Source organism: Phacochoerus africanus, chromosome 15, assembly GCF_016906955.1.
Source record: "Phacochoerus africanus isolate WHEZ1 chromosome 15, ROS_Pafr_v1, whole genome shotgun sequence".
In the NCBI taxonomy this organism is placed as follows: domain Eukaryota; kingdom Metazoa; phylum Chordata; class Mammalia; order Artiodactyla; family Suidae; genus Phacochoerus; species Phacochoerus africanus.
Genome location: NC_062558.1, coordinates 135448647 through 135464927, shown reverse-complemented (window position 1 = coordinate 135464927; position 16281 = coordinate 135448647). Strand labels below are relative to the sequence as shown.

General features: G+C 51.4%; 1 protein-coding gene across 10 annotated transcripts in view; it reads left to right on the top strand.

The window, feature by feature from the left end:
* UROS (uroporphyrinogen III synthase) overlaps nt 1–16281 on the top strand; it is a 29587-nt gene that overhangs the window by 1283 nt on the left and 12023 nt on the right. For 2 of the 10 annotated variants that reach the window (XM_047762563.1, XM_047762566.1), the window contains exons 2-6: nt 10592–10683; nt 10847–10930; nt 12057–12149; nt 12435–12531; nt 14899–14973. In XM_047762563.1, the coding sequence (XP_047618519.1) occupies nt 10618–10683; nt 10847–10930; nt 12057–12149; nt 12435–12531; nt 14899–14973 (415 nt within the window). In that variant the 5' untranslated portion in view covers nt 10592–10617. Of the gene's footprint in view, nt 1–4435; nt 6457–7134; nt 7173–10591; nt 10684–10846; nt 10931–12056; nt 12150–12364; nt 12532–14898; nt 14974–16281 lie in introns of those variants that run through there. The other 8 variants (XM_047762565.1, XM_047762569.1, XM_047762571.1 and 5 more) reach the window with 7 other exon arrangements.

Sequence of the window (16281 nt, the reverse complement as noted above, 5' to 3'; positions counted from 1 at the left end):
CCAGATGGAGTGAGCTGTCCCTAAACTGAGATTGGACGTTGCTGGAGCCGTTTAAACGGAAGCATGATCACTTCTCTCAATGATACTTCAGCAGCAAGAAATGGAATCAGAATACCTTAAGGGTTCCCAGAGGCCCTGTGATTGTGTTCTAAGAGTTGTCTATGAGTTCCTGTCTACCAAGTCACAATATGGATTATAACGTGTAAACATTAGGGCTTCGCATATGATGGCGTAGCTTAAAATAGCCTCTTTGGGTCCCACAACTATGTAAAAATGTCTTTCAATCATGTATAAGACAGGAGGTTATAAAGACAGACCTATCAAAAGGCTAAGAGTAGAAAAAAAAAAAAAAGGACTCAGAAGGCACCGTGTCAACATATCACTAGAGTGGCACTGATACTTCACGGGTAATTTTTTCCGTTTCTTTATATATTTTTTGGTGGTAAAATACATACAGCGTAAAATTTACCGTTTTAAGCAAGTGTCCAGCTGAGTAGCATCAAGTCTATCTACATTTTCATGCACCATCCATGTCGAGAAATTTTTCATCTCACAAAACAGACTCAGTACCCATTAAACACTAACGCTGCCGTCTCCCCTCCCCCACTCCCTGGGAACCCACTCTCTGCTCTCTGCCCTCTGTCTCTACGAATTTGCCTGTCCGAGGTACCTCGTATAAGTGGAATCATATAATATTTGTCCTTTTGTGACTTGTTTCACGCAGCGAAATATCTTCAGGCTTTATCCACACCGTATCATGTGTCCGAATTCCCAGAGTCCCTGCTTTTAATTTTGGGGAGCGTATACTCAGAAGCGAAATTGTTGGATTGTATGGGAATTCTGTTTTTTAATTTTGGGGGGAAACTGTACTTTTTCATAGTTTGCAAACTTTCCACAATAGGCATGTATTGCTTTGATAAGAGAAGGGTGGGGAAGCCTCACTTTGTGCCCTTGGCTCAGTCCCCAGTGCTGAGCTCATGCTCAGAGTGGGAATTAGAGTAGCCAATGCGAGTAAGTAGCAGACATGGTTTTGTCATTCGAGAAAGTATGGTACTGGCCCCAGGAAACGTCACAGTCAGAGATGAGCTTGGTGACCCGCTGCCTCAGTCTACCTTTAGCTCAGAATTTACCTTAACAGGAGTTGCCGTCGTGGCACAGTGGTTAACGAATCCGACTAGGAACCATGAGGTTGCGGGTTCGGTCCCTGCCCTTGCTCAGTGGGTTAAGGATCCGGCGTTGCCGTGAGCTGTGGTGTAGGTTGCAGACGCGGCTCGGATCCCGCGTTGCTGTGGCTCTGGCGTAGGCCGGTGGCTCCAGCTCCGATTCGACCCCTAGCCTGGGAACCTCCATATGCCGCGGGAGCGGCCCAAGAAATAGCAACAACAACAAAAAAAGATAAAAGACAAAAAAAGAATTTACCTTAACGGAGCAGAGAGCTGGCAGCAAGCTTAGGAGAATAAACCTAGCTTAACTTCACCTCTGGCAGCCACTTACGGTCTTGTGTGACCTTGAGCGGGTTATTCAAACCTTCAGGGCTTTGGTTTCCTCTTTAGTAAAAAAGGAATAATAATTCCTTCCTTGCTGGTTTAAATGAGGATTAAGATCTTACATGTAAAATGCTTAGCCCTGTAAAGGACACGGGGTGAGCATTGGATCAAAGGGTGATTTGTCGTTATTGCTGATGTTCAGAGCAGCTGGACATGGTTCAAAAGCGTGGATTTGAGGCCTGGCTCTTTCCTGCCAGCAAAGCGGCCTTAAGCAGGTCAGTTCCCTCTCTCTTTAAGGAAAAGTGGTCCTTCCACCTGCTCCAAAGGTTGCCGAGTAAATCTCAAGGGTTGTTTTCCCACACTGAACAAGTTCTTAGTGAGCCTCTACCATGGGAAAGAAAGTCCCTCGGAGAAGCCAGTGGTGTGGCAGACCCAGCCCATTTCGCAGATGCAGGAATTGAGACCAGGAGAAGAACAGCACAGCTTGGAACCCAGGCCTCAGCCCCTCTAGCACAGGCTTCTTCCACTCCTCCACGCCTCTCTCCTTCTCTTCCCAGCTTCCTCCTGTTGCTATAATGCAGGTAACAGGTGTCAACTGAAAAAAATAAGTAAATAAAACCCCACCCACAAAACTGACAATACAAGAACTGTGCCTTGTTCTGTCGGGGCTTCCTGGGAGCTGTAGCCGGGGAGACAGCCCCTCGGGTCTCTCTGCGGAACTGCTCCGAAGAGGCGGGGAAGGTCAGTGTATCTAAGATTTGGATGCAGGGCGACAGGCAGTCGAGCGCACACCTCTGGAGAAGGTCGCTGCTCGTCATCAGGAGCGAGCGATGTCTCTGTTAAGGATTTTCGTGCTTTTCTAGGTGCAGGAAGAGGCAAGATTTGAGCTCGTAAGATCTGGAAAAATCTCTCTGAAGTCCTGCTCCAGATCCTCCCCGCGTGCAGAGGGCCTCATCCCTCATCTCCGCGCTGCACTCGCTGCGGGGAGCGCTGAAGGTCAGCGGCTGCGGGGCCAGTGACTTCGTCGCGGTAGAGGCAGAGGGCAGACCACATTCTTTCGTTGGCACAGGCATGTGTCGCAGCAGGGCGCTTTCAGCTTGGGCACAAGGTGCAGGGAGAAGGGAGTCGCCGTGATGTTATCTCTACCACGCTTGCTCCTTCGATTTGAACGAGGCTGTGTCCCGGAGCTGCGCCAGAGTCCCACCCCCATGTATTGTCTCACAGATCAGGGGGCTAGAATCCTCCCCCACCGCACCCCCCCCCCCCCCCCCCCCCCCCCCCCCCGCCGCACACGTCAGCAGGTGGCTTCCTCGGGCAGCTGGAGGGAGAATCTGCTCCAGGCCTGTCTCCCGGCTGCTGCTCAGCTTGTGGAAGCATCACCCCCATCTCTGCCTTCACCTTCACCTCGTGTTTTCCCCGTGTGTGTCTGCGTGCCCATGTTGTCCCCTTTTTATAAGGACACTGGTCATAATGGATGGGGGCCCATTCCAATAACCTCATTGTAACCTGACTGTATCTGCAAAGACCCTATTTCCAAATAAGGTCCCATTCGGAGGCTCTGGGGTTTCAGAGACTTTGACACATACCTTTTGGGTTCAATCCACAACAGAGGCCAAGTCCACCGACTTGCCACTTCCCTGGCTGCCCTTCTTAGCAAGTGACTGGATGACTGGTACTTGAACTTGTTGAGCTAGAGGAGTTCTGTGTGACGATGGACATGGGCCAGAGCGACACAGGGTTCTTCACTTTTTCTCAACCCCTTCTTGGGCCCCCGTCCCTGGAACATTCCAGGCTCTGGTAAATGAAAAGCGTCTTAGCTGGCTTCACCCACCTTCAACACACTCAGCATGAAGCCCATGCTGAACCCGTTTACTTGTTAATCCCAACAGATCTTGTATGGAAAGTGGCTGGAATATACATATTTCACCCTAAATCATCATCTACCCCCAGCTGAAGACAAACTCAATCAGAGGAGCCCCAGAGCCAGAGGCACGCTTTTTAAGCCCTTTTTCCAAATCCTGGCGGTTTGAGCAGGGAATGCCCTGTCTCCCAGCACTGGGCTCACAGTCCTGTGGCTGTCCCTCCTCCCCCAGCAGCCTCACAGTTCCTAGAGGGCAGGCGCTAAGCTCACCTGTCCCTTCCCCCTCACCCAATACCCTGCATCACGAAGAGGAGGCAGCAGCGTGGCAGAGCCCCTGTCCTGCTAAGTTGAGGGCCAGCTTTCTGGCCCAGGAGGCCCGCTTGTCCTTCAGAGCTGCTGCAAGGTGGATGAGGTAGAGCGAGGTACTCTGGGAACCTGGGCGCTGCCTAAGCACCATGCTCTTTGCTCCCCAAGTGCCTCGCATGGCATCTTCCCTGACTGGCCGGTAATCAGAACTCCCTTCTCAGCGCCTGCCCCGGCTCTGGGGCCTCTCACGTGTGCAGGTGCAATAGGGGGACGTCTCTGGAGCTGTTTCTGACTGCACTGCCTCCCTGGCCGGTCTCGGACTTATTTCTCCTGCACTTCTTGCTAGCAGTGCCCTCACCTGCAGTTACTGTCCGTGTATTCTATATCCGCTTTATTCTGCATCTTACTCTGTTATGACCTGAATTATGCCCCCCCGAAATCCCTGTATCGAAGCCCTGACCCCCAGTGTAACTATGTTGGGATGTAGGGCCTTTAAAGAGGTAACGAAGACGAAATGAGGTCCTTAGAGATTATCATACTAAGTGAAATAAGTCAGAAAGACAGATACTGTATGATGTCACTTATGTGTGGAATCTAAAATATGACACAAATGAACTTATCTATGAACCAGAAACAGACTCACAGACGAGGAGAGTAGGATTGTGGTTGCCGGGGGCGGGGGGGGCGGGGCGGGGGATGGATGGATGGGGAGTTGGGGATTAGCAGGGGCAACCTCGGACGAGTATGATGGATAAAGGACAAGGCCCTGCTGTGTAGCACAGGGCATGGTGTTCAGTAGACCATGACGGAAAAGAATATGAAAAAGAATGATAATTTTTAAAAGATTAAATGAGGTCCGAAGGGTGGTGGGCTAATCCTATGGGACTGGTGACCTTAGAAGAAGAGGAAGAGACTCCAGGGGTCTCTCTCTGCGTAAGCACAGAGGAAAGGCCACATGAGCACGCAGCAAGAAGGCAGCCGTCTACAAGCCAGGAAGAGAGGCCTCAGCAGGAACCCCCCCTCCTGGCGCCCGGCCTCCGGAACTGTGAGAAGATAAATGCCTGTGGGTTAGGCCCCTGCCTAGTCAGTGGTGTTCTGAGACACAGCCCGCTCCATCTCTTTTCCTTCGTGCTGGGATCCTCTCTGCCCTGCACCCAACTTGACCTGACATTGCTTGAGTGCTTTAGGGCTCTGTCCTGGGCCCCTCTTTTTTTCTATCCATAATCTTACCTGGTCCCAGGACCTTAAATGCCACCTGTACACTGAGGACTCTCTGTCCTTTAATTTCATACCCTCCCTGAGCACCAGTCTCCCGCCTGCTTTCTCCATTGGGATGTCGGATCCCAGTACCCTTCAACTTTGTTTGAGCACCGTAGCACACCTGGTAAATGATAATAGTCCTACAGCACCTTCCGTAGATAGAAGAGGATTTACAGTCTACAGCTAAAGGGAGTTGGCCCTGGTGGGTGGGCGTGGAGGGGATGGGAGCGTGGTTCTGGCTGCCCTGGGCCCTACCCAGGTGTCCCCAGGGATGAGAGGCTCAAGACCCCAGGCACACCTGTGAACCCACTGCCGGTGCTCCCAGGGGCTGGGGCGCACTGGGGAGGAAGAGGTGTGCTCAGGTGGCATCTGTCCCAAATGGACCTCGTCCTACCCTCATTCTCCACGTGCTGACATAGTGCTCCCGTCCTTCCAGTTGGGGTCCTCATGATGCCTTTTTTATCTCTACCCTGCGTCCGGTCCAAGTGGATGCTGTGGGCCACACCTCCGTAATACATCGCGTGGCACTCACTCCCCACATCAACGACCCTCACCCAGACTGCTCATCGCCTCCCCACTTCCTTCTACCTTCAGTCTTTTCCCCGCACACCTGCAAGTGGTCTTGTTAGACTAACATGTCAGACCTGTGCTCAGAACCCTCTCGTGTATCGTGTCTCCCCAGGTAATCGGCAGTCCTTTCCACGGCCTGCATGGCCCCGCCTGCTCCCCCTTGGCGCTCCCTGCACCCTGGCCCCACTGGCCAACTGCCATACTCTTTCTCAGACCTGCCAAACACTTGGTGCGTGCCCCCCACATTTCTCAGACCGGAATGAGTCTCCTCATTTCAAGTCCTGCATTTTTTCCATTGTGTCAAGCTGTATAAGGCATCTGTGAGCATCCGTAGCCATTATAAAGGAATGACCCCATGATTCACTGCCCCAAATGGGAGACTTTGGAGAGTACATCTGGGCGCTGTCAACAGTTAGAGCAGAGCGACCGCTGTCCGTTGGGACAGCCTCAGACTGAGCTATGTGGTCACCTGTATGATCAGGCCACCAAGATGGCCGTGCTCTTGCTCTCTGCACATCCCTGCTCGGCCAGACCCTGCCTCCCCCCGACCCTACTCACCTGAGCAAGCTCCCTCCTAATCGCAGAGCCGAATCAGTAAATGCCTATGTACTGGCCCCTGGCGCCAGCTAGTGATCTCTCTAATCTGTAGATCAGAACTACCTCTGCTATGCTAGTTTATCAAAGGGGCCGAGGAGGGCGGCCCCTCTGCTGGTTTCCCTAGCAACCCATGGGCCAACCTGCAAAGAGAGCACTTTGCACTTTCTTTCTGCCTCTCTGTCTTCCCAAACACTCCGTGTGCAAAGCGCAGGAGAGGCTGAAGCCTGAGGGGTAAGAGGACAGCAACTGATAGCTGTCGCTTCTCCCCATAACTGGTCACTTCCTTCTTCCCCTGGGAGCGAGGACTGCTGCCGTGTCCTGCCCGCAATCTGCTGCACGTGCTGGGGTGTCGCTTCAGGACCTTGCTTCAGACACGTAAGCTCCTCCATCTGTCACACACCAGGCTCTTTCTTTGGTCTTGAGGCCTTCGGGGTGCCAGGGGCGGTCTCTGTCACCCGGTGCCTGGGCCTTTGCTGTGGACCCTTAGGCTCTGCAGAACCTTTTGGGAGCCACCCTCCGCCCCCACTGCCCTTTGAGAAGGTGTCTATAGGCCTTTCTCTGAGCCTTCAGACTCTGCCCTGGGCTGGACGTGCCCACTGGTGTGGTGACTGGTACCCATCAATTATCAGGGTGGGGGGGTGGGGTCAATTCTCTCAACTCTTCCAACTTCACATTTTAAATCACTAAGAGCAGTGCTAACGTGTCCCCATGACTCTGCACACTGGACTGTTCATCTCTTTCTCCGCGAACTCGATCGAGCAGAGCCCTGGCAAAGGATCATCCGTAGCGTCCTCTTAATTTTAGGCTAGAGATACAATGAGCAACAGCAGAGGAGGGGTGAGGGCGGTAGTTTGACTGTAGTTGTCAAGACTGCAGCCCATCTCATGGAATCCCTTAAAGTTATCACCCAGAAGGCATCGGTTCTGTTACCTGAGAGAACCACAGAGTAGCGCCCAGAAGAAATACTTGCTTTGTTTGTAGAGGGTGGATTGCTTTGCATTATTAAACTAAGCACTTTGCACTTTCTTTCTGCCTCTCTGTCTTCCCAAACAGTCGGTGTGCAAAGCGCAGGAGAGGCTGCAGCCTGAGGGGTAAGAGCACAGCAAGCAGTGGGGCTGCCACCCACCCCTGAGCCCCAGCCCTGCCTCTTATCGGATGAGTTTTGGGGACTTCAGATGAATTTTGTCCCCTGAATGCCTTAGTCTCCTCATCCATAAAATGGAATAAACCTCAGAACTTTTTTTTTTTAATTTTTTTTTAATTAAGGGCCGCATGTGCAGCATATGGAAGTTCCTGGGCTGGGGGTTGAATTGGAGCTGCGTCTGCGACCTACGCCACACTCACGGCAGAGCCAGAGCCTTTGACAACTGAGCAAGGCCAGGGATTGAACCCATATCCTCATGGTTACTAGTTGGGTTCATTACCCCGAGCCACAATGCAGGTAAAGCTTCTAGAACAGTCTCTGGCATGTAAGGGCTCATAGCTGGGTAGCTGTCATTGTCATCTCCCCTGAGTCACCCAGTGACCTTGGTAGGGCAGACGTTCTTCTCACTTAACCAATGAGAAAACAAGATCGTGTCATGGACAATGGAGCTGAGACCAGAACCCGGTCCTTGGGCCCTTAGTCCTGTGCTGCTGTCATTCAGATCGCAGCTCAGATTTCAGGTTCCCCTTCGTAGAGGGTAACCGGCCCCGGAGTCACCTGACGGCACGTGGTGATGCTTGACCTCCTCTGGCAGGCGATGCCCACCCGTTTCCCTGAGGGGGATCCCAGGCCTCCCTGCCTGAGCCCGCTGTGCAGAGGCTCCTGTGCGAGACTGGCTCCCGGTGTGTGAAAGCAGTACGAACAGATCCTTTGGAAACTTGGGGATCTGCCTCCTGGAGCCTGGGACCACGGCAGGGACGTGGCCGGCCGAGTGGAGTCTGTGGCCCCAAGATGCCTGCTTCACGGCATTTTGCTCCCACTTTGTAACCCCCACACTAGCCGCCTGCGGTATGTGCCCCAGAAGGAGTTATGCTTAGCAGAAAATGCCAAGTTTTACCTGCCACCCAGTGACGAACCAGGCTCCTGGAACCCCCACGTTGGCAGGTGTATCAGCCAGGGTTCAACAGAGAAGCAAAACGGGAGGGGGTGCAATCAGGGGACCCACTGCGAGGAATGGCCCCGTGCAGCCCTGGGGATGGGCAGGGCAGGTCTGTGCCCGCAGTGCAAGCCGACGGGAGGGTCAGGCTCGGGTGGGAGCAGTGGCCGTGGCCACAGCGGAGTCTCTTCTTCCTCAGGGGAGTCGGCCTCCCCAGCTACCCCGGGCCCGCTCTTGCTGAAAGCCAGCTGATGACAGACCTTGTCACAGCTCCCCCGTACCTGCCAGCAGCCCCTCGCTTGGCATTTGCGAATAAACGGGGAAAACAGCCGCCCCGAGGTGACACAGAAGAGGGAACATCGCTAGAGTTCCCTGGTGGCCTAGTGGTTAAGGACGTTGCGTTGTCCGTGCTGTGGTGTGGGTTCGATCCCTGGCCTAGGACTTCCGCCTGCTGCGGGCCTGTCCAAATAAAAAGAAAACGAGGGACCATGACCGAAAGGAAGATTTTTAATTTCTACAGAAAACACATTCTGAGTAACTCCAGGAAATGATGGAAATGGTGCTCCTGCCCCTTTCCCCAGATTCCCACTCTTCCCGCTCACAGCTTGGAAGCAGCGATAATTGAACTTGATTTCATAATTATTATTTGTTCAGCCAGCTTTGGTTGCTTAGATACCAAGCAGTTCACTGGGAACCAGATTTTTCTAAGATCTGCCATAGATATTATAATGTTCCAGAAATATGCTCCGTGGTAATTTATAAGTAATGGTTCCCCGAGATAACACATTTCTGCTCCAAACCGAATGCCCTGTTTGACTAGGATGACCCACCGAGTAATGTTTATTAAGGAACTAACTGGTGGTGTAATGCTGCTTCTGGGATATAATCTGGGTTTCCAGCAGAGCTGATTCTGTAGGTCTTCAGAGCATTTGTTTTGAGACTTTGGGGAGGGTTATAATGTGCTTCCCCCCGCCCCCAGCACAAAAGATATCTAATGTTGATTGTAAACAATTTTGGGGTAACACAGGAAGAGGAAGAGAAGAAAACAGTCACCTTACCCTGCCGTCAAAGACGTTCTTTCATATATAAAATCTAAAATCCCACTACTTATATGCAGTTCTGAAGGCTGCTTTTATACACTTCACATTATTTTGTGATGAAATAATCCATGTAATTGCTTATGAATATTTTAATGATTTCGTATGACTATACCGTGATTTATTTAGCCACTCTCTTATTGTTGGATATTAATGTTGTTTCTGATTATTTGCAATAAGAATACCAGGGGCGTTCCCATTGTGGCTCAGGGGTTAACGAACCCAACTAGCATCCATGAGGATGCAAGTTCGATCCCGGTCTCGCTCAATGGATTAAGGATCCAACGTTGTCATGAGCTGTGGTGTAGGTCGAAGACGTGGCTTGGATCCCGCATTGCTATGTCTCTGGCTTAGGCTGCAGCTCTGATTCGGCCCCTAGCCTGGGAACCTCCATATGCTTAAAGTGCGGCCCTAAAAGACAAAAAAAAAAAGAATACCAGGATACAAACTTGCAACTAGGAGATAAATATGTTCTGGGGATCTAGGGCACCAGAGCCCACGGTACTGCGTTATAAACTTCAGAGTTATAAACTTCTAGGAGACTAGATCTTAATTGCTCTCACCACGAAGAGGAAATGATAACTATGTGAGGGGGTAGAGGTTAGCTGGTGCTACAGCGGTAATTATATTGCAGTATATAAATATATCAAGCCGCACTGCCCGCCTTAAACTTACACAATGTTACAGGTCAATTGTAAAGTTTTAAAAATCTACCAGCAGGAACAGCCTCACGGTCCTCTTCGTACACACGTTCGTGAGTAAGGCCTTAGAACTGACTCCTAGAAATTATGGGAAGAGAGGATATGAACTACCTAAGCCTTTTGATATATATCAACAAACTGTTTTCCAGGTTGTTAGACAACTTTTGAAAGGTTAGGTCATGAATACTCGACCACATTTGCAAAACATCATTTGAGAAAGAGAGGAGATGATGATGTTATTTCCTAAGGAGCTTATGAGCAACCGAGTGTGTTTATCTTGAAATAGGAGTACTTACTTATCTCCTAAAATATCAGATAGCCATTTCTCTGCTGTTTATTGATACAACCCAGAATTGGCATCACCTGTCCCCTGTGAGCCTTAAATATCCGGTGAGGACACTGCCTTTCCCTAACTGCCTTGCCGAGTGCTATCAAGTGCCAGCATGCTGTCCCTTGGCCTTATCGGTGACCAGGTCTTCAGAAGGAACAAACCACTCATGCTAAGTCATCGTGTGCAAGGGACGGCCCATCAGCCAGCGGCTGATTACCTGCTCCGAAGCGCCGTCCGGCAGACACTGCTTGGGAGGAGTCTTTGCCCGCTGATGATGATGCATTTCCCGCTCTGTCCCAGTGCCCTGTAAGGACTGCCCAGCAACAATGAAGGTCCTTTTACTGAAAGACCCTAAGGAGGACGATGACCACGGCCAGGACCCCTACATCAGGGTAAGTGCCTGCGGCTCCTGGTCCCGGGAAGCACAGCGCCGCCTTGTTAAGGAGCCAGGGGAGGGCCCCGAGGAATGGACCCCAAATAAGCTGCAAAATGGGACCTTTTCCTTAATTCCCAGTCAGCCCTGGCCAACTCAGAACTGTATTCCTTCGTTTGCAGGAATTAGGACTGTATGGGCTTGAAGCCACTTTGATCCCTGTTCTGTCCTTTGAGTTTCTGTCTCTTCCCAGTTTCTCGGAGAAGGTAAGGTTGGTCCGTGTCTGAGTCCATTGGTTTGGAATGAGACCCCTTTGGTTTCTGTAGGATCCTTGCCCATCCGAGCTTGCTTCCCAGCCCCCATTTCACTACCGAACTTAAAACAAGGACAGCACCAGCCGCAGCCCCTCCAGAAAGCCCCCAGCCCCCACCCTGACCCTGACCTGGAGGCGGGACCTGTGAGGAGGAGGCTCAGGAGAGCCTGCGCTGCTCCCGCCACACTGGGACCCTTCACTGTCGTCTCATTCGGTCCACACCCCAGCCTCAGCAAAGCTGCCAAGTGAACAGGTGCTCTCTCCCAGGTTGGGCAGCTTGGCTGATAAGCAGATGTAAGAGGGAGAGTTGGAGCTGCCGCCAGGCATTGGGCTGGTAGCCGTGGCGGGAGACGGTCCCAGGAAAGCCTTCTGAATGTTTCTGATTTAAGATTCAGTGCCCAGCGGCCACCAGCAACCTGCACCCCGTCACTGGGCACCTCCCTGGGGCTCTGTGTGGACACGTGGGCCAAGGAGCCGTGGTGGTGACTTCGTGGGACTGTGCCCAGCCCTGCCCACTGGGCCCCCCTGGGTGCTGTGAGCCCCAGACCCACCCCTCGTGCTCTGCACATCAAAACCCACCTGTCACTCTCTCTGGAAAGCCTCTCTCTCTGTTTCCTCCCTTTGATTTGAGCTGCATGTTGAATTATTCATCAATTTACTGGACCAGCTTTGCTTTGGCATCTTTATGTTCCGTACCCTGAGTTTGCATGATGGGAGAATCCACCCTGGCAAGCTCTTCCATCAGCAGCTTTAATGGGAAACTGGAGCTCATCACTGGAGGTCATTGCTAGGACCTCATTGTCAGAAAAAGGCCCGAGGCTGTACCACCAGCCACCTGGCTTTCCTGCACTCCCTCTGTGAAGCTCCTCTACGCAGCGGGAGAGCACGGGCTCAAGTCCTGGCTCTGCCGCTCACCCTGGCTCATTCCTCATGCCCTCCAAGCCTCTGTGTCCTGATCTGCGTGATGCAAACACGTCCACCCGTCGCACAGATGCAGCACTCTGTGTAAAACAGCCCAGTGCCCGCCTCGGAATACACGTTCAGTAGATCCTATCACCATTTTTATCCTTGAAAACCAGGGCTTCGCGTGGATAGCGCTCCTTGAATATTCCAGTTTTATTACGGATGCAGGTCAGGTCTACTGTCCTGCCTGCACCCCAGCGAAGCCCAGGGTGAGTCATATTACCCCCTCTGCTCCACTGCACGTGCCACCCTGCATTGCATTGGCATGTTTTTCCCTGAGACTGTGAACCACTTGAGGGAAATACTGTGCATTCACATCTTAAAAGGCCTGGAATAGCCCAGGCACATAGTAAGCTCTCACGTTTCGAGTGAATGGATGGATGGATGGATGGATAACATGAGTTTGCCTACTACTCTTGTGAAGCGTTTGGAATTCTGGGAGATGCGGAACTTGGCCAGCACATAAAATGCCTTTGCTGTTGTCTGGTGTGCAGCTGTCTCATCCTGAAGGTTACGGGGGCCTCATTTTTACCAGCCCCAGAGCAGTGGAAGCGGTGAAGCTATGTTTGGAGAAAGCCAATAAAACTGAAGGTAAGGGCGAGTCCTCTGTGAATCCCCTTGGACTTTCCTTTACTCTCATTTCTCCCGTTGGTGATCCAGGAGTCCAGAAATAGCTGGGCTTCAGGCTTCAACAGGTGCAGTGACTTTTAGCTCAAGAAGCAGGTGCCAAATGACTTCGTGTTTGTGTCCCCTTTGGAGGGAACAGAAGATGAAATTCCTTCTTAAGCGGTTTCTTGGTGTCCCACGCAGAATGGCATCTAACCTGTTAGCTCCTGATGGGAGGGAGCTCTTCGTGGTGCCCTGTCACAGAGGAGCCAAAGGCAGTGCTGCCTCCCGAAGGCCCAGCCAGATGCTGCCGAGAGGGGTCTGAATGTTCACCTGCCAGGTGGTTGTAGCTCCCCTCACGCTGTATCAGCATCTCTCTCTTTCCTCCGAGGATGGGGAGATTCAGCAGGACGTGAGAGCACGGCCTGAGCCGGCCGGGCACTTGATGATGTAATCCCCTCTCAGAGCCTCTTCCTGCCTCCTTCCCGCTCCATCAGAGCCTGGCTTTTTTTTTTTTTTTTTTTTTTTTTTTTTTGCTTTTTAGGGCCACACCCATGGCATATGGAGGTTCCCAGGCTAGGGGTCGAATCGGAGCCACAGCTGGCGGCCTACACCACAGCCACAGCAGTCGGGATCCGAGCCGCATCTTCGACCTACACCACAGCTCACAGCAACACCAGATCCTTAACCCACTGAGCAAGGCCAGGGATCAAACCCTCAACCTCACGGTTCCTAGTTGGATTCGTTTCCGCTGCACCACAACGGGAACTCCCAGAGCCTGGCTTTTTAGACGGGCAGCAAGCTTCGTCTGTTCTATCAAACAACTTTGAGCTAACACTTATAGAGTGCCTGCTGGATACTAGTTCTGTGTTAACGTTATACCCAGGATCTCGTTCAGTCCTAGACCAGCCAGAGGCACACCTCCCATGGCCCCCATCTTGCAGATAAGACACCTGACGCCTGGGAGGGTCAGCACTGGTCAAAGGCCATGGAACCAGTCAGGCCAGACCAGCAACGAAGGGTCTGAGCCGTGTCTGCGACCTACACCACAGCTCACGGCAACACCGGGTCCTTAACCCATTGAATGAAGCCAGGGATCGAAGCCACATCCTCGTGGATACTAATGGGGTTCATAACCCACTGAGCCACAGCAGGAACTCCCCAATCCTAGTTATCTCGCTGGGGAAACAGACAGATGGGTTCGCTGACTTGCCAGGAACAAACTCAGGTCAGAGGGCAGAGCTGGCTCGGAAGTCTGGCTTTTCTGATTCCATCTCAGCCTTGCTCCAGCCAGTGTGAGCTGTGAGCCTTAGAGAATGGTTGGTTCACATGCTCTAGATAATTTTTAAATAAGTAGTATTTACATTTGTGGAGTAGGAAAAGAAAGAAGGGGAAACTCAATCTTTTATAGGTATTTAGAAGGCCATTTCCAGAGTTCTCACTGTGGTGCGGTGGCTGAAGGACCTGACTGCAACGGCTCAGGTCACTGTGGAGGGGCAGGCTTGATGCCCAGCCTGGCACAGTGGGTTCAAGGATCTGGCATTGCTGCAGCTGCGGCTTGGATTCGATCCCTGGCCCGGGGAACTTCATATGCTGTGGGCGCGGCCGTAAAATTTTTTTTAAAAAAGAGAATTTCCCCTCGGAATGTAAAGCATGGAGTAACACTTGAGTTTAAGGGAAAGTTGTGTTCACCCTCAGATTTGAGGAAAGCTGGCTTTTCCCTCCCTCCTCAAAGGATGTCGAAGGCCCCGCGGCCTCGTCACACGATCGTCCAACCCATCTTCTCCTGGTAGTCCTTTCATCCGTGTTTAAGGATGCGCTTTTTTCTCTGTTAAATCGCATTTGTTTATGAGCCTGAAAGTCATTCTCTCTACTTTGACCTAATGGATGAACCCGCCTTCTCATCCGAAATGATGGTTTCTCGACGGCTTTCAGATTTACATCCCAAGTAGACCCAGTCCTGTCGCTTTATTAGACATTTTCGTTGCCTCTGTTTCATGACCCGTGATATTTTCTTTAAAAGTGTAGATTTTTACATTTTAATATCACATGCAAATTAGCGCTTCAAGTTGTCTGTTTTCTAAGGTACACATTAAAAATGCTGCTACTGCTCACTATGGAAATGATTTGCTGTTTCAAGTCTGGCATACCAAAACATTTGTCAAAGCCGTGTTTAAAAATTTGGAGAAGGTGAACAGTATAAAATGGATTTTGTTTGGAGACGGTCTTGATATCTGCTTATGAATAGTTTGCCGTGTTCACAGGGTTTTTAGGAGGAGCAAACAGCCTTGGGCAGCAGTCTAAATGGCCACTTTGGTATTTGCAACTCACACAGAATTTCATGTTTTGCAGCCTGGAAAACGTCTCTGAAAGAAAAATGGAATTTGAAGTCAGTGTATGTGGTGGGAAATGCTACTGCTTCTCTAGGTAAGCAGTCGAGGTACAACTCCAACCCCAGAGCATGACTGTGGTGGTGTGATTCTAATGAGAAATAGACGCATTTGGGCTTCATCTCTCTTCCTGGCACAGACCTCCTAAAACCCTTGGAATTCCCTAGGTGTTAGGAAAGATAAAGCTGGAGTTCCCGTCATAGCTCAGCGGAAACGAATCCAACTAGGAACCATGAGGTTGCGGGTTCGATCCGTGGCCTCACTTGGTGGCTTCAGGATCTGGCGCAGTTGCCTTGAGCGGTGGTGTGGGTCGCGAATGCTGCTCAGCTGCTCGGATCCTGAGTTGCTGTGGCTGTGGTGTAGGCTGGCAGCTGTAGTCCGATGGGACCCCTGGCCTGGGAACTTCCGTATGCTGTGGGTGCCGCCCCAAGAAGCAAAGGAAAAAAAAGAAAGATAAAGATGCCTTTTATTACTCACAGCAAACCTCTTTCAACTCCACCTGAGTCGATGTTAATGGGTGACTTTGGGAAAGCCGCTTAAATCGGGCTGGATGCCCAGAGAACGAGTCCTGTGAAGAGGGCGAGAGCCTTCAGCCCCCTGCCCTCCTGCCCCCACTGTCAGGGAGAAGATGGGCTGGAGGTTGAATTCCTCCCCAGGGACCGGCGATTTCTTCCATCGTGCACAGGCGATGAAGTCGCTGTAAAAATCCACAAGACAGTAACACAGAGCAGAGCTGGCAGGGAGGCCGGAGCCAGGAGCGGCGCGGATGCTCAGGGCCCGACCCCGACACCCGTCCCGGGCACCATCCTTGGAAATAGCCCTTGTAATAAATCCGCAGCTGGTAGTAACCCACTTCCCTGAGCTCTGTGAGTTGTGCCAGCAAGTGACCCGACCTGCGGAGCGGGTCGTAAGAACCTCTGCTTAGAGCCAACCTCAGAAGCACAGGGGACGACATGGGTCTGAAGCAGGGACATTTGTGGGTCTGAGCCAGTCATCCTCAGAATTTGAGGCCACCTCCTGGCAGAGTGTTGGGACAGAGTTAAACTGTGGGACACCCAGCTGAGAACTGGAGAACTGGTGGGTACAGGAAAGCCACACACTGGGTGATGAAGAAAAAAAAAAAAGTAATTCAGTTTAAATCATGATTTTCTCCATACTAAATTTATAAGAAGTAATCAAGTAACTATGTAATGCTGCTGATAAGGGTGCAGTGAAACAAATATATTCAAATATTGCTAAATGGCATTGAAAATTGATTCACATCTTTTGAGAAATACTTGGTCAGCATGTATTGAAAAGTTTTGCTAAGGAGTTCCCATTATGGCTCAACTAGTATCCGTGAGGA